The sequence below is a fragment of the Magallana gigas genome, chromosome 7 (assembly GCF_963853765.1).
Source record: "Magallana gigas chromosome 7, xbMagGiga1.1, whole genome shotgun sequence".
Classification (NCBI taxonomy): domain Eukaryota; kingdom Metazoa; phylum Mollusca; class Bivalvia; order Ostreida; family Ostreidae; genus Magallana; species Magallana gigas.
In genome coordinates, this window is record NC_088859.1 from 31,276,605 (window position 1) to 31,300,516 (window position 23,912).

Consider the following 23,912-nt stretch of genomic DNA (forward strand, 5'->3'; position numbering starts at 1 on the left):
TAATATTAACACTCTAAGACTTATTACTGTTGTCCATATAAAAGGCAGATTTATGGTACAAATAAAAAAAATTCCGGATAATTTAGAGTTATTGAACATTGCTGAGGATCGGAGACCGTTAACAAGAGGCTTACAAGCCACATTGCTCACCTGACATTGATATAAAGTAGCGAAGCAATTAAAAAATCAGGTTCTAGCTTGGTTTCATATTCATTGCCCATTTTCTACATTGCTACATTTTCTTCAGAAGAACCTTTTGCTTGATATTTCTCAATTGTTGTCCCTTTCTGGATTGCAGTGGTTATGATATGAATGAAATTTAAAACTTGACTAGCTTGTTTCCCTATAAATTTCACAAATCTTTCTAAGAATTTGTACATTCTCTAGTAAATTTGGACTATCTTCTTGCTATTACTCAGCACATAATTTTTTTCTGGATATCTCTCTTTAAAATTTAAGACCCCCCCCCACCCCCCTTTGAGACCCCCCAACTTGTTCATCGTTTGATGAATTACAACACGAATAGCCTCCAAACTCATCAAATGCTTATTTTTCTATCTATGGTAAGTTTCTAAATGTAAAATTTTTGGGGCACCTATATATTTGCCCCTCAAGGTTAATGGAATAAATATACATCTACCCGGTATCTAATACTATCATAATATAATATTAAAACTACCATAAACTGTCAATCTTGAAACCATAAAACTGCATTCATTGCTCTTTTGACCAATTAAAAGTAATATAAACCTACATTAAAAACAATAACATTGAAAATTTTATTTCCAACTAAATTTATTTTAACATTTCTGTGTGCACTACATGTAATGATTACAATATGCAATCCAAATCAAGCAATAAAAATTATAAACAATAAAATACATGATAGTTGCCACATGCTGGTTTAATATTATATTTGATTATTTACATTAAAACAGGAATTTAAAATAACAAATATTTTCTTAATAATATACAAATAATATATAAAACATGCAAAACGACTTTATAAAATGCAATCAAATGAAGTTCCACTTGATAATTAAAGCTATGATATATGACACGTGCAATATGCTGTGAATTTCCTGAGTGACTAGATGGAAGACTCGCACAAAACTTGACGGCGTGGCCTGCGTCCTCTTGCTGGAAAATAAAGACAATGCTTTATCAAATATTATCGATAAATATTTGTCGTTAAAAAGGAACCATGTGCATACATACATGCATAAAAGCACTGTGTTCCTTAGGCAACAACATTAATAAATACATGTACACATTTTTATAAAATTATGTAAAAAAAAAATGTTAGTTCAATAATAAAATATAGAATAAAATTTCCGCTAGCTTATAATGCTGCTGCATGTATATTCATACAGTCAGGTGATATGTTATGTAATCAGTTGAAAAGTTGTTTATAAAAGTAAAGAGATAGCTATTATATATTTGTATGATTAAATGTACAATAAATTTTCTAAAATTCAATTCATTTAATAGCAATTACATTTTTCATTACGTTGCATTGTCCCTAAATTAACTTCACTCGTTAACCCTAGCTAGGTATTGTATTTTGTGCAGGATAGAAATCAAACCATATATTTAGCAATCATCCTCATCTCCCAACTTAAATGAAGTCAAACATTCTACATGTAAATGAAACTCAAATAAAACCACAAGTTTCCAAAAATGTATGCTTCTCTAAATTAACAATTAACATGCATCCCAAAACATTCACATGAACAAAATACATGTAAAAAATCAAATAAGATATTGTATCGAAATGATATTCATATTTTGTGTTTTGATATGCAGTATGTTCTTTAACACTCCACTAAAGTGAGGTACTACATGTAAAAATATACTTAAATTCTGAAATGTATGTGTTTATTTGAAATCTATGAAAAATGTATTCAATCATTCAACATGCTGGGATAAGCAAAGACTACAAAAAGATCACCTCAACACTTGTCAGTAGTTACTTTACACAGGAATATGGCTCCAAAATTATTTGGTACATCACCCATGCTGAAAATATGGCTTAACTCCTGTGACCGATTCCTCCTGGCCATCTGTATCCATAGAATCAACACCCACACCAGAGTGGTTAAAGGTATATGTAGATGAACAACCAATAAACTAACTTTTTCTGGTATTTTGGGTATTGGTACAGGTATTATCCATAAAAAAATTGACAGGCTAAGTCAATGAAGCAATGTAAGGTTTATGATTGACAAAAATAACTCGAGTTTGTTATTCAAATACTTAACATTTATAATATTCCATAATGGGACACATATTTCTTTATATTAATACAAAAAGAAGAAAGTTTTAAAGATTTTTCTCTATATATTCCTAGGTAAAAATTCATCCCCTCACACATTGTGGCCCCATCCTACCACTGGGGATCATGATTTGAACAAACTTGAATCTACCACCTGAGGATGCTTCCACACAAGTGACAGCATTTCTGGCTGATAAGTTTTGTAAAAGAAGATTTTTCTCTACATATTTCTACCGTTATGTAAAAATCCGATCCCGCCCCAACCACACTGTGGCTCCACCCTACCCCACGGAATCATGATTTGAACTAACTTATATCTAAACTACCTGAGAATGCTTCCATACAAGTTTCTGCATTTTGGGCAAAAAAGATTTTGGAGAATTATTTTTAAAATACCAACAGATATTTGACCGTATCAAAGACAATGGAATACACATGATGGTTTAATAGTTAGTTCTCTGTACTTGGCAACTGTAGAATGTACAGTGACTGTTTATTTACATGTCTGCCAATGCTTAACCACAAGATAGTCCTCTCTGATATTTGGTAAAGCTAAACTTTAAAGTTATTAAATGAATTTATTCTGAACAACTTTTGCAATTAATCTACAGGTTCCTTAGTAGGATCATGTCATTAAAATAGGTAATATTTGTTGCTTTGCCAATTATCTATACATTATAAATTTAAGTTAAGGGTATTTCACACGAGATCTTAACAAAAGGCCCATAGGATACATTACTCACCTGAGTAACAGCTGTTTTAAATTGAACTTTTGTCTTCCTCTCTGTTTTCACTTTTAAATACATGAACTCTGAGCTACACCTTGGCTCATGAAATTAAATAAATTTGGTTTTTACTCATATATGCATTTCTGAATGGTTTAATAGAAGAAGATGAAATGTTAAAAGTTAACAAATGCATGGATGCAATGTGATCATAAAATCTCAGCTGGGACTAACTCAATTAGAACAACAGTTCTTATGTCAAAGTAAGTGACATAAGTGACATAATGTGCATCAATACTTAAAATCAATATAAGTTTCAATTTGAAGCTCTTCATTGGCACTGCATTGTGTGGCAGCTGCATTAGTAGATTTATTGAAAGATTGAGGCACTATGACAGTCTATCAAAATACATGGAAAATCATTGAAAAATAACAACAACTTTTCTGTTTGGACATCAATGATAATCACTTAGAGATTGTTTTGAATCTTAAAAACTTCATATTTCAGATTAAAATTTGAATTTTGAACTCCTGGATGAAATTAATAATATATTCTGATTTTTTTTTAAAAATTCCATTGTGAACATGCAGACTGATAAAGAAGCCTGAAAAAGTATGAAGTGGTTTGGGTTTTTTTGTTCTTGTGGGGGGAGTGGGGTGTAGGGAGAGTAATTTTCATTTCTCTTTTCAACTGTAGTTTCATTCATATTAAAATAATAACTGATTACAAAAAGTTTAAAGGACAAATGTTAATCACTCCAATGAAAACATTTCAATTGACACTTGCGAAATTCACAGAATTATAATTTTCCATTCCGAGAAGATAGGAAGCATTATATACTTTATCAGTGTTGCTCTGATTACAAAATATATACTTTGCATGATTTTAAAAATCTTTATTAAATTGATAAAACTGGCGATTAATAAAACAAAACATTGACAATACAAGAAATAAAACAAAAAATTGCTAAAATAAAATGCTAAACTAAATACATATCAGATACAGAAAATTAATAAGGTTAAATGAATATGCACTAACATTAACTCAGCAATAAATATATTCTAGCACCAGATATGATGTTTGACTATGCAAGCAGCATCAAATCCCATGTTTTGGAAAAACACAACACAAGCTAGGTGCAGGGCCTGCTGAACCACTACGAGCCGGTTACAGGGCCTCCCTCACAATGTTTATATATATATATAATATATATATATATAATTTTTGTACCAAAGAGTAATTTGGTATATAAGAGTCAGATTGTCTGTTATAGAATGTGTGCATATTAAATTGTGCACAGGATCACAGATAAATTCTTGTGAATTCAATTTCTACATAGAGTGCTATGAATTAATTTGAGTTGACTTGTAGATGACTTGAAGTTGTAAGTCTGAGAGACAAGTGTGGGCTAGAGGTGGGTCACAGCAGACTCCGTGTTTATATACTCGCCATTTACGAGGCCACTATTGGAATTTTCTTCAGTATTCGTCCTGTTGAGAGATAATGAAATCTTCATTACAAAATGCACAGATTATCTAAACACGCATATGCAAATTCTCTACTTTCACAATCCTTTACGCTTTTTTACGAAGTTAAGTTCTCTTGATCAATAGTTTTTGAAGATTATCTTTTTGAAGATAAAATACAGCATGCATATATTTAAAATGATAAATTTTGCCATTTCACAAACATGTATTAAGCCAAGATCATAATACTATATAATCGTACACTAAAACAGAAGTAGACACTAAAATACATCAATCTGCAAATGCATGCTGCTCCCACAATAATTAGCAAAACAACAAAATCAACAGTGTAATTCATACAGACAACCAAACTCTAATTATACATGTAGTAAAATATTAAATTGTTTAAAACTGGCATGAATGTATGCATGAATTTAAATGCAATTTTTAACTAAAAATCTACTTTTATCAGCATATATTCTTGAATATTTTGAATTTCCTGTTAAAATTAAAAAATTAAAAGAAGATATTGTGGCAATATAGTACTGTCCTGCTCAGAGATATGATAAAAATGCAAAATGAAACTAATTTACACAAGTATTTTTGAACAAATAATACTTTTTGAAATCAAATACAATGTACCAACAGGCAATATAATTTCCAACATATCTATAGTAAATATCTACTCAGCATGAATACCATATCAAATGTTTTTGAGTTGCTACTTCATCTGCACATATGTACAACAGTTGTAACTTAAGATGGACACTATACATTGAATGATCAATTTACTAAGTACATGTATAAGTCTACATAAAAAAATACTGTAGATATATCTGTTATCTCAAAGAATCCTTATACATGTATTATAGTAGTTTGATGTCATACTGAATTTCAAAATTTCATCAATCCCTTTAATTAATTCATCTCTACAACTAACAACAAACCAAATAGTGTGATATTTCCATGGAAATGCATCTACTGAAATAGAGCCTATATTACACAGGATAATCTACTTAGATCTACACTCATTCAAAGCTAGGTTGAGTAAATGTCCTACCCTGAAAGAGAGAGAGTGAATGTAAAACATGCATACCCAATCACATTCCAAACCGTTAACATGCAACAAACACATTCATATTACCTGTTAGTTGTAATATTGTTAAGTCAATAAAAGTCAAAGAAAGTTCAACATTAGAAGGAAAGACATGTTAACTCTGATCTTTTATTTGTACCCAAGCCTCTGAGATGACTGAATCATGAATTTTACTCTTCATCTTCAGCCTTTTTTGTCCCATGATGCATTCTGATGATTCAAATGCCATTGGATAATATTCATCCAGCATGTGAACTGGAGTCCAGGTTATCATGGATAATTTTAATGCAACACAATCCCAAAACTATGCATTTCAGTGCAGATCACTCAAATGATGTAGCATTCACTGTAATCCATAGTTGTTACGTCCAAGAGTAGATGAATGATGCTTATAAACAGTCACGGAGGAAATATCCCCTTATTTTTTGCATCATGTTAAAATTCAAATAGAAAACATGCAAAAGAACTAGGTAGTTTTTGAAGTTTATTCACACATTGCATCAGATATAACTTCTCTATATATCGATCATTAAAACAAGGTCAGTTTTTTTATTAAAAAAAAATAATTACACAGTGATATGTAAATGTGCATCACCATGACAACAGGATAAGTAAATAAACAAAGAAACTGTGAACTAATAAATTACATGTTACAACAAGAAATTAAAAACCAAACAAACAATTCAAAATATCCCACTAACACAACGTACATGTACGTACAGTACAAATATTGACTTATGATCTTTAATCCCTTTAATCATATGTTATAATAATAAAATAAATGGATTTCAATGATATGGAAATAAAGGTTTGAATAAACAATGTTCCTAATAGATAATTGAAACTGTAATTCTTGTAAGAAAATCATCATATCGATAGCCGATTTCTAATCTTAGGAAAAGGTAAGAGTAAAATTTGCAATCATGACAGTATTTTTAACATTGACTCAAATGTAGAGTTCAGCTGCCCCCAGTTATCCACATGTTTTTAAACAGGTACATGTAACATACTTATTTGAAGTTCAACATCACCTTAAAAAACATAAATAAAAGGCCATTTTATCATACTTGTTAATTAAAATGCCTCATTTTATGAATGAAGTTCATTACACTGATTCACTCTATACATGTACCAGCACCTGACCTAAATTTCAAATTCTTAATACATTGGCGAAAAAATAAGCAATCTGCCTTTCTTTCTCCCACAAGTAGCATAATAAGCCAAAAACCATTAAAATATATATGCCCATCAAAAATACAATCATTGCGAGGAATATGGAAGCTCTATACTTTATTTCAAATCAGTATTAAACTTGTATATCGATCTACTCAACTACTTACTGTTTCATAATAATTGTCCAAGCTTAAAAAATCTAAAGAAACAACTAAATAACTGCAACCTAATTAAAACTTTTTACCAGCATTATAATGTTCAATTCCAGTGACAAAGTACATATACAATATCAGCTATGTTTTATAATGTTTAATTGATTCACTATAACAATGCTCATGTGAATCAAAGATTATTCGAGGGCACCAAATATCCAATGAAAAGCTTTGCCACAAATGTACATAATAATGTAAAGTATATAAATACTGTATCCTTGCAAACTCCTAAAGTCAGTGGTAGCGATACTGCATGCAGTAGCATAAGCATAAAGCTTTCAACTCTATCAGTATAAGGTTACACACTTCATAGCATAACAAACTGAGGTACTTCTGATAATGCCACAACTCATGTCGAAAATTCTAGCTTTACCAAAATTCAGAAATGGGGTACAGATGTTTCAAAATGCCAATAAAACTCAAGGAACATTAGTAGCAAGAGGGTAAAGGGACTATTTGTTCCCAAACAAAAATGTACATTTGGGGGGGGGGGGGGGGGGGGGGGGATGAGATCATGCTTTTACTTTTTGATTATGAATAGGGAAGGATAATAAAACTGAACATAGTACCAATACAAACAACTGCCAAAAATACATTTGTCCATGTCATTCATTCATGAAAAAGCTCAAATACATACACTAAACAAGAGTACCGAAATCTTCGACCCTGTTAAAAGCAAAAGGAGGTATAAATTCATTATACATTATCTAAAAGATGGCACAATAAAAATGATAATACATTGACTTTAATGGTACTCATATAATTCAATATACAGCAAACAATGCCATTTAATGGCAGATTTCACAAGCTTGCAAACATAAATTTAAGGCAGTTTGCAATTTTTCTTTCTTTTCTGAAAATATTGGCAACATTCCAGATTTCATTTGGTGTATGCTAGATACATGTATAAGGCAGCCATGAATAGAACCAAGCAGATCTCATGAACACTGGACCAAAACATCACATTTTTACTGATTGTCGAAGATATCAAACTTCTTTTTTTTAAGACAAATATACTCATATAATAAAAGTTAAGTGAAAGCAAATTATTTATACAGTCATGGATTTCATCAATAGATATGAAGGGATTTCAAAATAGCTTTTTAGTACATTATAAAATGAATTTCCTACTGATATTCTTGACAGACAAAACCTCTGTGAGAATGGAATCTATATATAAAACATAATATGACATATCCACAGTACATAGAAAACAAATACACAACAAAGAGTAAGAATAAATACCAAAGTGATCACCAAAATGTCTCTGCTTAATAATTATAATACCGATGTCCACTCATGATTAACAGTAGAGAAAATACGTAAACCTGGTTTAATACCGGTACAAATTTACATTTAATTTGGAAAGACAACTATGTGATAACTTGTGAATGAAAGATAACATATCTTATAGTGTTAATGATACATGATCCGCCAAAAATGGGATTTAATTTTGAATCAGTGAGGACTGAAGATGAAAAGATGACCATGTTAACTACTGTAAAGATTTCAGAAGTCCTTTCTTCTAATAAAAGACATTGAAACACTTGAAAGAAAACACCAATTTTTAACAACTAGGCCAGTGCAATGCATGTACCTTCAAAATGAAGCATTTTTCAAGTGTATGTGCACTGAAAATCAGGGAGCAGTTCTAATTTCTATCATTTATATGTACTTTGACTTAATAAATGAGATATTCCTTTGAAGAGAATGCTATTTTCATACTATATTAAATAATATAATAATGTATGACATTGTTCTGTTCTCAGACAACTCAGGAAAATGATGTCAAGGTATTCCAGAACACTACAATCACCACAAGACAGAAATGAGGCTCATCAGCTGTTAAATTAAAGTAAACCATAGATAATATTGCTTATAATCTACAGGGAGTATTTCAGATGACAATAACCAACAACTTCAATTACCAGAAACCACCTAAACCAATGTTAGTACATAAACTCTAATGAAATACACAAGAGTCCCACTGTCTTTACTTGACTGTTAGTGATCAAATGTTGAGTACCCGAACCCCTGTACCAATTAAATGACATGCATACTGACACTTCAGATCACCCTGCTTTACATGCACAATGATTTTCTTTATACATAATTAGCACTAAAAATTCTAGATCCTTGGTGTACAAATACAACTCATCTGAAATTTTGATTCTCTCACTCAAGTGCAACCAGCCTATATAAGACGTCAACACAAATTACACGTCATAACGTGTACTAAAACCACTGCATGTAGAAATACTGCATCAATAAATACATAAATATATATATTGCACTCTCATCCCTCAGGGTTGCTAAATGACGTCATATTCCACCTGCTCTGTGTTATAAATAGCTGCTCGATAACTGTACCTCTCAGACAAGCTCCGCTGGACTCCGCCCCTATGTGAAGGCGAGGCTCGCCTATCTAGGTCACCTGACTCGTCTACTTCACCAATAACGGTCTCCACGAGCGAAGGTTCCAGTTCAGGAAAGGCAGCCATGTGAGCTTTTAACAGGTAAATGTATGTGTTGTATCGCTTCAACTGTAATGAAAAGGAGGACCACTTCCTTAGAACTTGGTCTAATAAACTTGAAATCCATCAAATGAATCCCTTTCAAATAGATCATAGTTTCTAAAACAACTGTCTAGTTTTTTCAGAGTAGTAAAGTAATAAACTCTCTGCAAAAATATTTCATAAAAGGGTAGTGAATCTTGCCTCATGTTCTAGGTAGCTTTCTTTTTCTATGTAGTCTTGGATGATTCTGGCTTTGGAGCCCTTCTCTGGAGGAAACTGTCTATGCTCATGCAAATCTTTCTCAATCTCATGAGCTTTGTTACTATGGCTCTCCAACTGCTCTCTCTGAAGTAAAAATAAATACAACCTCATGAAGTAAATTTCATCAAGCATGCATTATTATGTGTATTTTATCGACTTCATTTATTTATGCATATGTGTATTACATTGTATACTATAATTATGTGAAAAATTTTATGCCACATCTATGTACCGGGTAAATGTTCAGCGGGAAAAAAATTCATCAAGTAAGCCTATTTATTTATTCTAAATGTTCAGTTTTACCAAGTTGAGTTTAGAGTAGGTAGCAGGCAACAGCTGGCGCTGGAACTTTTTCTGTGATCCCACAGCATTTGGCAAGGCAGGTGCTGACAGACTGGCAGCCACATAATTGATGGTGTCAATCCAGGACTGAAGCTCTTTGCTGTCACTACAAATTCAATCTTTTGTTTAAACAATTCTCATTTTCGCTGCGAATGCAACACATATACATACAAGTAATCTTAAACGTTAATATTCCTAAAATCAATAACTTCCAAAATTTTGATCTCTTTCCTGTACTTTGTCACCCCTTTAAGAAATATAGACAGCTTATACTAGATTGGGATCTGTAAGAGTTTTTTTCTGTGCATATATTGGAATCTTCATTATCAATAGAAAATACAAGTTATGAAGCCCTGAGCAATGCACACTTCATAGTTCATACAGTTTATATAACCGTTGGATTTGTTTGAATTGATGTGAGATACTCAAATACAAATAATCAGAAGTAACAATTGAATTAAAACTTACTGTAACTTACTTTCTCACTTAAAACAAACATTGAGGAGTAAGACTTTTACCTGGTCTGTATAAGATATTCCGCCCAATCGGCTGTCTCTAGTCTGAACACATGCTGTTTTTTGGTGTAGTCGGTGGCTTTGGAGGCCAGACAGTGGTGTATTCTGATGGCGTTCTGTGTGCCGTCCACCAGCTGACTTTTGCTGTGCTGGTCCTTGTACAGGTAGAGCACCATGTCTCTCAGCGACGAGTAAAACACCTTCCATCCTCTCTTGCCAAGTGGAGCTGAAACAACCAATCTCAAGCTATAGACTTCAAACTCTGTTAACTATTGTTACAAGTACTGTACACATTAGCTGGGTCATTTTTGCCTCACTTGACTTTATTTTGTTAGTTGAGAATGAAAACTCAATATGTCCTTTTTTTATTCACAGTGTCATGGCGATTTTAAATTGGAGTGAATTATTTAATTAACAAGTGTAATTGAGCAAAAATAACATCGTACAATAAAGATTACATTAATTATGAATGCTTTGCTCTATTTCAGTCTTGTTTCCCATATCAAACAAATTCTAGATCAAGTGTATACACATAAATGAATTTATGATTCGTGTGTGTAATTTGCAAACAATAATTCCTGGAACCTCATGAAATATTCACAAATTCATTTCTGTGCATTTCATTTCCTTATGATGCATTATTGATTAACTTATGACAGAATTTTTTTTTTTCATCAATAAGACACCTTACTTTTTCTACTATCAGGTTCTTTACAGCATTTCCTCATTATATACCCATTCTTGTATTCTGTTGTTTGACTAGGATCAGGAATCTACAAAGCATACAATACTCTTGATATAAATTTCAAACATCAAATACCCAAAACATGAAACTTGCAGATGTTTAATTAAAGCAACAGACACTGTCTTTGTGTTCTTACATCAAGGTATGGATTATGCAGAGAAACGGCAGGCTGACTAGGGGGAGGTAATGTTTCCTCTACTTGTGAGGTATCATCTTCATCATCATCCCTGTGCGAAAAAATTTAAAAACTCCATAAAAACACAATTTCATGTAGCTGCGGATCTATAGAGTTTGGATTGATAGATCCTAGAGCAGTGCCTCCCATAAAAAATACTTGCCATTTATGGCGCACAAAAAAAATGTGCTAGTTTTGGGCTGATTTACCTTATTACAATACATAAAAATTCCGTTTCTTAAAATACAAGTACAGTACATTAAAATATTTACTGCATTAATTTAGCATATGAGTGCTCTAAATATCAGGCACAAGTGCTTTAACAACCAATGAAACATTTTTTCTCAAAAACTGAAGGAGTACATGTACCAGTAAATAAATATGTCACATGGAAATTGTCAAGCATTACTACTCTTTCCCCTGACATTTTTATCACTTCCTATTAATACAAGGCATACTTACACAGCCCATTCAATTTGGTCTGTTTTAATGGCATGGTATATACACTTCAAAACCTCCTTATAGAAGTTTTCTCCGTCATTCAATTCTGCTAAGTTCTCAATAAATTCTGAACAGGTCATTCTCTTTCTAATGCCCTGAAAGCAGAGATTTATCTCAGGTTATCACCGACTTGGGTTGTAAATGAAAAAAAAATGCATTGCCATTTTATATGGTATGCTCAATAAGAGGTGTTTAGTTTTTGTTTTTATTCAATTGAAGTAATATTATTAAATCTTAATAGATTTGTATGACCTTCTTTAAGGTAAAATGCAATACCTGTCCATGAAGATCAGTGTTTAACAGCATAATGGCACATGTTAGGGTATGACAAGCATCTGTGAGGTGAAGAAAGAATATAATATTTTAACATTTCAAGGAACATTTCAATCATCAAAACAAAAAATTCTTTATTTCTCAAAAATCTGACAAATTTCAAGGTGTGCTTTAATTGTACAACATATCTAAATAAGACATCAATTTATAAGTCCCCAAGCATACCTGAGGAGTGTAAAATGTTTGTTGGTTTACCATGAAGAGTCATCAATCACATTGATATTTAGATAAATATACTGCTGAATAAAACTAGATCGTAAAGAATGTACCAAAAATAGGCATTCATAACAAATACAATTTAATTAATATGCAACCTAACCAATCTTACTTTAGTCAATTCCCTGACATAAATGATTACAAAATGATAAGTCTTGGAGAAAGAAGACCAAGACTCCACTTACCAACAGAGTTAAAAGATCTAGGATTGCACTCCATGTATCTTCGGGAAAAATGATCAAGGACACGCTCTCTCTCCTGAGTTTCACCAATGAGAGAAAATTGACTGAGAAATTTCCGTAATGCCATGTCTAGAGTATCATCTTCAAAGTCAAAATACTTCAAGTATTCTTCAGCCACCAGCGAACTGAAATCATTCCTGTTATAATAGAAATAATTTTAAAATGTTAATCGGGATAAATTAAAAAATTCAAAACACATTACAAATGGAAAATTACAAATCAAGATTGGTCTGTTTAACACAATTGCCTCCAAATGTTGCCAGTTGCAAACAATAATCCTTGGACTTATCAGTACTCTTGCATTCAAATTGCCAGGGTAACAATAAAGCTCCATATTTTTTGCAACAATGCATATGATATCAAAGATAAAGTAATCTATATTCTAAAACAACAATTTTGTAGTTAAACATATACAAAGAAATGTTGTTTCTACTGTTCCTGAATCCTCCTGTATGATCTGTGAAATCACGCTTGAAATTTGTGCTTTGTTTGAAAATTACCATAAGCGTTAACGAATTTGAATAAATGTGACATGATCTTAGAAAAAAAACTTGTCTGAGTTTGAAATTTTTAATGAAATAGAGAAATATATATGTTATTATGTGACAAACATATACTTAACAAGTATTTTGTCCCTAGTTATAAACCACATTTATTCATTCAAGTAAGAGGAAATGGCGGAATATTCATGTGCTTGAGATGATGTCAATTAGCACCCTTGTTAAAATTTTCAAAGACAGACTGACAGACAGATAAAAATATGCCTCTGATCTTCAATCTTAGGAGCATAAAGATAAGAGCATTCTACACATATAAGGCATATTATATTTATGATATTTTGTGTACAACTACTCCTGTTCAAAGTTCAATGCCCTTGTGGGCTTAACACTATGATACTGACACATCACATGGTAAAAGTAGAAAAATAAACCCACAAAATTCCAAATATGTCCATGAGGCATTCAAAGCACAAAATTTCCTTTGAAAATGTTCAACATTTTAAGTCCTTTAATAACATATTTTTACCTACTCAGAATTAAAAAAAAATCCTCTAATGAACAGTATGGAAAACTCTCTATAGATGCTTTTATGATAAGTATTAAAAATTCAACAATTATACCCTTTTTCATACCACTTTCATATCAATTAGACAATTTAAAGTTATTTGCTTAAGTGTTTTTGACCATAAATTTAATGCACATAAAAGCAGTAAACCAAATGAAAAAAATATATTCCATTAATAAAAAGCTTAAACATTTGTATTTTTTCTCTCACATTTTTAAATTTCTAATTTGTACTGTACATGTATCTCTGACTCTATATTTGTAAATATTTATATATATAATTTATGTGTACCTCATGTACCGTCACGTTGACAGTTTGAGTGGAATAAATTAGATTGAATACTGGTACTGTACTATAGTTATCGGCTAAGACCAGTTAATGGCTAAACTGAGACTTTGGGTTTATAGCAGGCGACTATCTAAGATTTTTTTAATTCAGTCCTCTGTTTTGAATAAAGTTAAGTATGTTTGCTTGAAACTTTCTTGAATATGTTTTAAACATGAGCTTAAACGATCATTGTTTACCGCTGATTTACATCTTTGCACTTTCAGCAGTGGGGAATGTGACATAATAAGTTAAAAATAAAATATTACGTCTTTGTGATACGTTCTTATATACCTTCTTTGATTTGACATATTATATCAATACATATAACATGCATAAACAAAGGCAGTTCACTAAATTCCGAGAGATTCATAGCGCAGTTGAACGCCTGATTGCACAAATATGTGTTGAATAGTCTACGACTTTGTGTATTACCGTATGATAACAAACAAATAATTTTAAGAGGTTTGTTTATGTATCATAACCCCTACGAACTTAAGTCTGACCCCACAAGGGGCAAAATTCAAATTACATTTTGCAAAGTATAAAATCAACATGTACCGGAATTTTACTATGTTATTATCACGAAGCTGATACCTAATACAGTAAATCATGAAAACTCGGCAAATTCGGGGTGTGCTAAAAATCACAAAACAATATGTTTTTGGGTTCTAAATAATGATATAATCTGACAGATGGATAAATAAGGAGTTCACCATTTAAATTATGTCAAGTGTTATCCAAAAATATCAAGAAATAAGGAAATACTAAAAGAAAAGTTAAAATTTAGCCGATAACTGGTACAGTGCCAGTTGGGGTGTGACTGAAATCTATCATATTGAAAAATAAATGATAATTGTCATTTCTACTAACTACATAATGTACACATCTTTATATTTTTGTAAATATGACTTGTTTTCATCATGATATTTCCATTTCCAAGTTAATTCTTCCAGCCCATTTTATACTTCATAGTACACTTTCCTGCCATGGTCCCATGTGTGGAGAAACACCTTGACTCACAGTTGAAAACAAAATAAATAAGCGTGCCCCCATAAAACAAATGGGACAATTAAGTGGGCCCAGACTTACCAATTTATTTAAAAATGATGATTTCTAGTCATAAAACTGAATTTTAGTTATAAATGAAATCTATTTTTGGAATAATGATGAAAAACAGTCATAATTGTTTGGAGTTTATTTTAAGATATAGAGTGACCTCTGAAAAATGAATATGACTATTTCATCATTTTTAATCAAATTGGTAAGTCTGTAAGTTAGTAGAAATGACAAGAATCAGATTTTTTTCAATATGATGGATTTCAGTCACATCCTGACTGTTAAATACATGTACATGTATTTACATTTGCAAATATGTTTCCTTATATGAACCTGTAGAATAACGAAAAAATTCAATTTTCAAAAATTGATGAAAAAACAATCAACTTCAGGTAAAATCGCGTTATTCTCGAAAATTTGAATGAAATCGATTGAAGTATCTCCGAGAAATCGCCTGCAAAAAATCGGTAAGAAAAAAAAAGAATAATAAGAAAAGTGAAAAAGAAACAAAAGAATAATAGAAGGGTCTTCCGCTGAAGACGGAAGACCCTAAATAATAAACAGCAATGTTAAAAAGTTCACCATGATATAAACTTGATTGGTACATGATTATATCTTCTGAAAAGCCCTTCTGGCCTCACAGGATTTGATCACGTGACCAACCAAGTTCATATTACTGTGAACTTTTTAAACAGCTGTTTATTTCTTAAGTACATAAATAATCTTTGTTTAACTTAGCATTTTCCTTTTTTACACATAGTTGGGTTGCTGTTATATTTTGTAAAATATCATTATAATTTACTTATTTAGAGAAATTATAACTAATTTAGATAATTGGTCAAATATAGAATGTTAAGCTTTTAAATTTGGTTGTGTTCATTTCAATTTATAATTAAAAACACTTAGTATACATGCAGGTGTTTACAAAATGGGTGGACATTAGAGCCTAATGCTTTTTACATGATAACACAGATTTGTAAATGATTTTTCAATAAGAATGTTGAAAACTGCTGTAGTATATCACAAATTTATATCATGTTACTTCAACTTTGAGATAAAACCAAAATAACAAACAAAAATTCATTATCTTTATACAATGTATTTATAATCCATTCAATTCAGTGACTGAAATCCACTTGATCAGATTGTGAAAATTGTATTTATTTTAAAACTTAATCACTTTAGATCATTCCTCAATGTAAGGTTCATTTATTGTGTGCTTTACATTCCCAGTTCCTGAACAAGCAAAACAGACCTACAACAATGTTTAAATATTCATTGTCATGATCACACGGTTCTCAACAGGAACCTATACTCACTAACAAAATGTTCCTCATACATTTATTGTCACAACTTTATAGTCAGCTGTTCAAACATCTAGCTACCTTTTAAGAAGCCAACCAAAAACTAAAAAGCCATAAGAAGTTCTTCATTCAGATTCATATGGTGTGATAAAAAAAAGCAAAGCACTCTGAGTTGAGAAATTTGTATCCTGATAATGCATTATCTCAGACAAGTGTACCTGGTACCTTTATTATCAAAATCTAGACAATATATCCTTGATGCACAAATATGTCATTTTCCCTTCATTTTACCACTCATCATATTAATGTTACTTCCTATTTCCTTAAACAAATTGATGACTTTAATATCATAAATATTGAATTGACTTAAACATTTCTAAGTAAAGCACTTTGGTAATGTTTCAATAACTGCACCTATTACTATATAAATCAAATAAAGCTATATATAATATAAATACTCACTTCTTTGAAAGATGTCTGGCAATGTCAGACTTCTTGAACCCATCCATATGAAACAACCGCTTGGCCAGCCTGTGTGCGGATGGTTGATCCACACTCTTTGTTGGTGGCTGATAATCCAGCAGATTGGGATCCATGGAGGGATCTAGAGAGTCTCGCTCAGATCTATGAGAAATGTCCCCATCGGACCGAACACTGTCGTCTCCTTGTTTGGCACATGTTTCATTTTCACTGTCAGTATCACAGGTATTAGCACCGTTCACATTGCCATCTAGACTGATGAAGCCAGGGATGAATTCTCGATCATGACTTCTGTCTGACTTGCCGTGTTCTGGTGAGCTTTCCACACTCCTGCTTACGTTTGCTTGAAAAGAGTTCTTTCCTTGCTGAGGGATCTGGTCCAGAGATTGTGCCACATCTTCCTCAATGTCTATATTAACAGTGGAGAATTCACTTGTATTAGTTCGTAATTCCTGGCTTTTACTTCCTCTCACTGCTTGGTGACCTGATGAGGCGATTTTATCGGCACTTTTACTTGTCACCATTTTCCCTGATTCAGTGGAGTCCTTCATGGAGTCATCAACAGTTAAGTCCCCATTAGAGTTATCAGGGGACACAACTCCTGAACTGCTGTCAGTCACACTAGCTGATTCGCTGCCAATATTCTGTCTTATCACTGTCTGCTCTGAAACATCTGACTTGAGATCAGAGGACAATGCAGAACTTTGTGAGGAGCTCATTGGGCTACCGATGTCCTCCGCTGCATCTGTTGCCAATGTCTTCTCCTGAGTGTCGTGATCCTCAAACCCAGACTCGGCCGACAAGTGATTACATTTCATTGTAAGACTAGACTGACTATCGAAAGATTCATCTGTACTATCTGACGCATTTCTACTAGAGGGGTTGCGGGTTTTTTGAGAAGTTCTGATGATCATTTCCCCGGTCATCAAAAATGTCTCAAAACCTTTGGACTCAGCGTGAGTCTGAGGTCCTCTTTTCTGTCCGTTTTCCTGTCCACTGCCATCAGTATTCTCTGGTCTTTCTGTGGTTCCATTGATTTGGTGACTATTGGATTGCATGAGTACAGGGATTCGGGAGGGGCTGGCTGTGACTCGTTCCCCCATTGTGTGAAGTGTGACCTTGCATTAGTGTTACTATAATGCTTAATTTCTACCTACAGATACAAAAAAAAAATCATAGAATCAGTACCATTGGAGTTTAGCTTTGAAGTGTAATAATCAGACGATGTAACCAATTTGCTATTTCATTTTTTCAAATTAATTCAAGAGTCTAATAAATGGCATCTGAAAGGAATATTCAGACTGAATATTCCTGGCATGCAGCTACAATCATCTTATGTTTAATGTGTTAGAAACAAAGATCTTAAAAATATCAAACCAGAGGGAAGCAATGCATATCAAAAGGAAGTTTAAATTCTTTAATCATATTCTAGCAATAACAGTGACTCAATCATAAGATATGTATCTAATCATGTTAATCAAGGATTCATGGATGTACACAAAAACTGAACACAATTTTTACATTTGTACACCTTGTATACATGGGATGCACTGGTACAGGTACATGTATATAAACATTTGACTCATTGTGTATTGTTTACATAGTACTATACACATATCTGATCTGCTCAGATTCTTGCGCTTTACAGAAGATAACGGATAGATAAAGCATTCTTTTTAATACCTGCCCACACCTTGAAACAAATATCAAAAGTAAAACAAATCTGTGCCTAACTCTAATTATCTCATGTCAAAAGTACTCAAATATTTCAAATACTGATACCAGAATAAAAATATTTAACACACATGCCATATATTTTGTACCTGTTTATCTAGCATTTACATGGTTTACAACCATTTGTGAGCTTTATTTATCACTAAGGGAAATTGAAAGGAGTGGCTCTATTGGCACAGCGTTACTGTGTAACATGAGATGCTTTGATCTACCTACATAGATTGTTAGTGAGATCAGCCTCTTTGAACCACTCACATAGACCCATACATTAAAGTTACCCAATTACAAAACCTTTTTTCACATCAATCCAATGGGGTTAAGTTTAGATTTCTTAGAATTATCTCCAAAAACTCCTACTAAAATAAATTGCTATTCTTTTTAAATAAACTTCTAAACTAGTTCCTATCAAAATACAAATAATACCCATTGTTAATGCATTGGGTTTATTATTAAACACAAGTTCTTTTTCAATTCAGTATCATACCCTGAGATATCAACTTTTGGTTATTTTTGACCAGGTAATGGGAAAATAATCATAAATAACGTACCTTACATCTTTAGCATCAAATATTACTGTATAGTATACAAAATTAAACATTGAATTTCAAATAAACTATTACACTATAATTTTAGAAGGTGATAAAAGAATGTCAACATGACACAGATAAACCAAAACCCTTGTATAGAAAAAGTTTCCCTGATGTAGTTTTATTTCTAACACAAAACTTTGAGAATCAAAGTACTGAAGTACTGACGGGAGTTGATTTTATCGATTATCATTTATTTTAAAACCAACTTATCTTGCCTGGCAATTAGTTTCTAGTCTGTATTTAAATTACGCACTTTTTTATAATATGAATTTTAATTAGACTTTTCAGACAAGAATTTAGAGAAACCCCATATGAATCATGTTGTGTAATACTAGTATTTAAAGATAGATTTCAAACTATGTATTAGTAATCGAAACAGTTCTAAATATAATTTAAATGCAGTCCTGATACAGAGTTAAACGTCACAACTGACAGTTGTTGCTTAAATTATTAATACCGCGTAAGCAGACAGGGTAACGGCTCATTTAGAATAAAACACATGTTAATTTCATACATTATATAAATGTATGTACAAAATAATTAGCAGCTATAATGCTTAAAATATCTGATAAGATGAAAATAAATTCTCATACTGAAATCGACACATAGATAAAACATTGCCTGTAACACTGCATACATGTACCTAACAGAGTTATCGTTCCTTATCCCCTAGGGTCCCTGTGAGAAATACTCTTCCGGTCAGGACCGTAGCAATAGACCGTGGCTATTTATAGCCACCGTCTAAAAATTGTATGGATCCAAGCACTATTGATATTGAACTCCAGTCTCGTTCAGCCAGATGCTCAGCGGTCTCCGTTAATCTCCAACAAGCAAGAGAGCCTCTCTGTTTGTCGGAGATTTACGGAGACAGCCGAGCATCTGGCTGAACGAGAATATATTAAACTCTGGCGTAGGAATACATGAGACTACATAAATATCTAAATTGTTCGTACTATATAAAATCTTACTATTTTCAAAGTATTCATAGATAAGTTTCCTTGAAAAACAATGCTTCAGCATACATTACATCGAATTTTTCTATTATATTCAAGAACTAAGACTTGTCAGCGGTGGTGATTTGTGCTTAGGTCCAAACACTGTTTCACTTTCGGTTTGCCAGAGTGACTGCATAGGAGAGTTGATTAAAATCAACTCCCAATTATGCTATTCCAATTTTTCCCTTGACTTAAAAAAAAATCTCTCTCGGTGATTATTACAGAGTCACTGTTAATAATAAAAGTTTTTTTTTTCAGATGAATTGATTCAGAACATACTCCCATATGGAGACATTTTCTTTTTTCAATTTGATAACTTGTCACAATGTCAGCCAAAAATATCAGTTTATTAAGATATTATGATATATTTTTTCAATCATCTCCACAAGAGACTATTAAACATAATTATTAATAGACTAGTAAATGCTAAGGCTAAAATAAAGCATAGAAAAATTCAAATATGTAATTTGCAAGATACAATTGAGTCTGAGAGGGAAAGTTCATAATAAACCTTAATGTCTAATGAATAGATTAGCACTTGATCAGTCTACATGTTTTCACTGATAATGCAGACATAATGGAGTTTGTTTGACAGATTTTGCAAGATACCTTGAAATCAGATAATCATTTCAAGTTAAATTTCTCTAAACTAAAAATACTTCTGCTAAACTGTAATTAAGTCTGTATTACAGCTTTCAAATATCAACTTATTGTTTAAGACACTTAAAGTATCTGAAATGCAACAAACATTACAAGGACTTATAATCTATCCAAAGCATACAGCTAAGCAGACTTCAAATTTTGTGTTCAAAAATGTCAATAGCTGGTACACCGACTACCTTCCTTATGTAATCCAATGTAATTCTAATGAGTATTTCAAATGAAAGTTGACCAAGTTAACCATATCAAAATACACATATCACTATCATATTAAGACAGTCTTTAGTAGGTTAAAATAAATAAAATGTGACAAAGTGTAGCCTAGTCACGATAAGATTATTTTTTCTAAATCACATGAGAAATATAATTTTTCAGTGTAGGCAAATTAGCTTAATACGTGTTAACAATTTGCTTGTTAGAAAACACTTAATTATAATCAATGTGTTTATAAAGTGGATGGTTAGGTCAAATTTCTGTAAAGTATACATGCCAAAAACAAGTCTGCATGAAAAAATATCAGAGTTTTGAGGCCAATAAGAGCCAAAAATATTTTTTCATACAGAACTGAAGAGTTTTAGGCCTTTATCATTTTTAAAACACTGTTATTGAATTTCATTGATGATTTACCTGAAACAGTCCTATTTGAAGGAAATCAGTACCGAAACCACTGGCAACAGTCTGATATTAAGAAGCTCACTATTATATCTAGAAAGAATAATCTACCATGACCAGGTTACGCTCAGGTCACAATAAGAATTCGTCCCATATACTTGCAATGTAGCAGCTGCAAAGCGGATCTGCTTCACGTCGATTTGAAGTCTATTTAAAATAATCTGCAGGGGAAAAACACATTTTTATACATAACAAACCTTTTTGAACATGCATATGTAGTGAAGTCCGCAAAATATCCCTTTAATGGGTCATACCAAGGCATATTGTTAATATACACCTTTGAATTTGCCTGCCTTTTTGTTGGAAATCGCAGTCGGAATGTCCCAGATTTTATCATTAACATGGGAACCGTAAACAGCGAATTTCAAACGTGATGTTAAATCTACGAAACGAGTATATGGGACGAATTCTATTGTTAAACCGGGTCCTTAGGACATCTGTCATTTTAACGATAGAACATTCTATCTAACTAATATCGGACTGTCACAGGTAAAATTTTAGACTGCTAGAAAAAAAATAATGACAACACAGCATTTATTTAATTAATGTTGAATTGACTGCATCATTGAGATAATTCGGGATGCATTAATTGGCGTTTTTATCCAAAATATCATTTTTAAAATAAGAAGAGATTAATATTCTACATAGAAACAGCTCTACACGCCATCTGGTACATCATTTTTGATAGAAATAAAAAAAAACTCTGGGTTGGAAATTTTCCCCGACCATTTGTTTGTTTCCTATGACAAGCCTACGTGAAGAAAAAATATGTTTACATAATAAACTGTCCTGAAGATCTGTAATAGTTTATCACAAAAGCTTACCTTTCTTAATTATTGTTGTTGCATTAGGATGAAGAGATTTAGGCATTGTAAAAAGCACTGCAGACTTAAAAGTCTCCGAAATAATTCAAGTAATCCTCTCCATCCATCAACAGGAAACGGGCTTCGAAGTCTCACTTCCGGTTTCGTATTTAGAATAAAATCAAAGTACCAGAAGTATTGGCAGGTTTGAAAGATTTTGCGCACTATAGAACAAGCCCTGCACTTGTTTCAAAAAATGAAATTGTAATTAAGCTTAGGCTAATTAATTACATTTTCAAAGTATTTAGAAGTAATTTCCAATCAAGTCTGCCTTCAATTCCAGGAAATTAAAGATATATTTCATTAATGTATTTTGAATTATATTTCAATTACTTTTTTTTACTTCTTTTCTGAATAGAAGTTAGAAAAAGTGTCTTATAATGACGCATAGTTTGCATACCTGTATGCTGTATACCTATAAATGTCTAATTTTGTTAAGGTGTTAACCCCTCTCATACCCCAAAAAGAAAGATAGAATAAAAGATTACCTTCCGAAAATTCTTATGGTTCTTTTTAATAAAACTAATTAAATTTCCCAATGACCCACATCCCCTGAGACGTGATTATCCAAGAAAATCGTCTTAAAAGTTTGAAATACCAATATTAGACTTTGAATTTTCAAGATTAAAGTTGAATAAATTAAACAAATAAACATTTACTATTATCAAATTCTTTGGAATTAAACATGGAAATTTTTATGTATCAGAATATAAAAGAATATTATTTTCATCTTCAATACACTGCTCTTAACAAAATATACAAAGACATATTTGTCCATTACGGAATTGTCCAGTTTCAATGCGAATCAGTAGAGTTCCACATCTGAATTTGGCAAAAGTTGACCTTCCATGTTTTGATAATTAAGATATGTACAACGTATACGGTTCAAGCTTTTCATTAGTTTTGAAGGTAATTTATGTTCTTACTTTGGATATGCTGGTAATTCTTCCCTCCTTTGTTCTTTCGTAAAGTTTCCTCTCAGTTTCTTTAATATACTAGTATACTGATATTTGATTAAGTGTGTTCCATGATGCTAATGTATTTTCCTTTGAGAGAATCAGCTGTCTTCGGAACTCGCAAACATTGAAACACAGCGCACTAGCTTCAACAATATGAGGCGCCTATTTCTAAGGTATTTTCTGATATCAAAAAATAAATATTTGATATCAATAATTCGAATTTTTGATATAAAAAATCTATTTTGTGATATCAGAAAATCATTTTTGATATCACAAATTCGAAATCTTGATATAAAAAAAATGATATCAGATGATATCACAAAATAGAGTTTTTGATATCAAGAATTAAAGTTGTTTTTGGGGTTGTTGTTTTTTTTTTTTATCAAAAAATCGAATTCTTGATATCAGGAAAT

General features: G+C 31.9%; 1 protein-coding gene across 6 annotated transcripts; it reads right to left on the reverse strand.

Moving 5' to 3' along the window:
* Positions 1-785: 785 nt before the first annotated feature.
* On the reverse strand, positions 786-22,658 carry LOC105338791 (PH and SEC7 domain-containing protein). 6 transcript variants are annotated; one of them, XM_020071633.3, is made up of 14 exons: positions 22,502-22,633; positions 21,780-21,838; positions 17,009-18,179; positions 12,738-12,931; positions 12,280-12,338; positions 11,965-12,098; positions 11,464-11,554; positions 11,274-11,355; positions 10,586-10,808; positions 10,029-10,173; positions 9,666-9,809; positions 9,319-9,491; positions 4,451-4,491; positions 786-1,140 (listed from the first exon to the last, which is right to left on the reverse strand). In XM_020071633.3, exons 3-14 carry the CDS (start codon positions 18,127-18,129, stop codon positions 1,091-1,093), a joined length of 2,457 nt encoding a protein of 818 aa, XP_019927192.3. In that variant the 5' UTR covers positions 18,130-18,179; positions 21,780-21,838; positions 22,502-22,633; the 3' UTR covers positions 786-1,090. The 6 variants fall into 6 exon arrangements, with proteins under 6 accessions (XP_019927192.3, XP_011442356.3, XP_034312644.2 ...); XM_011444056.4 differs by lacking the exon at positions 21,780-21,838 and adding an exon at positions 7,586-7,614 and having other exon boundaries at positions 818-1,140; positions 22,502-22,658; XM_011444054.3 differs by lacking the exon at positions 21,780-21,838 and having other exon boundaries at positions 22,502-22,658.
* Between the last annotated feature and the right edge of the window lie 1,254 nt (positions 22,659-23,912).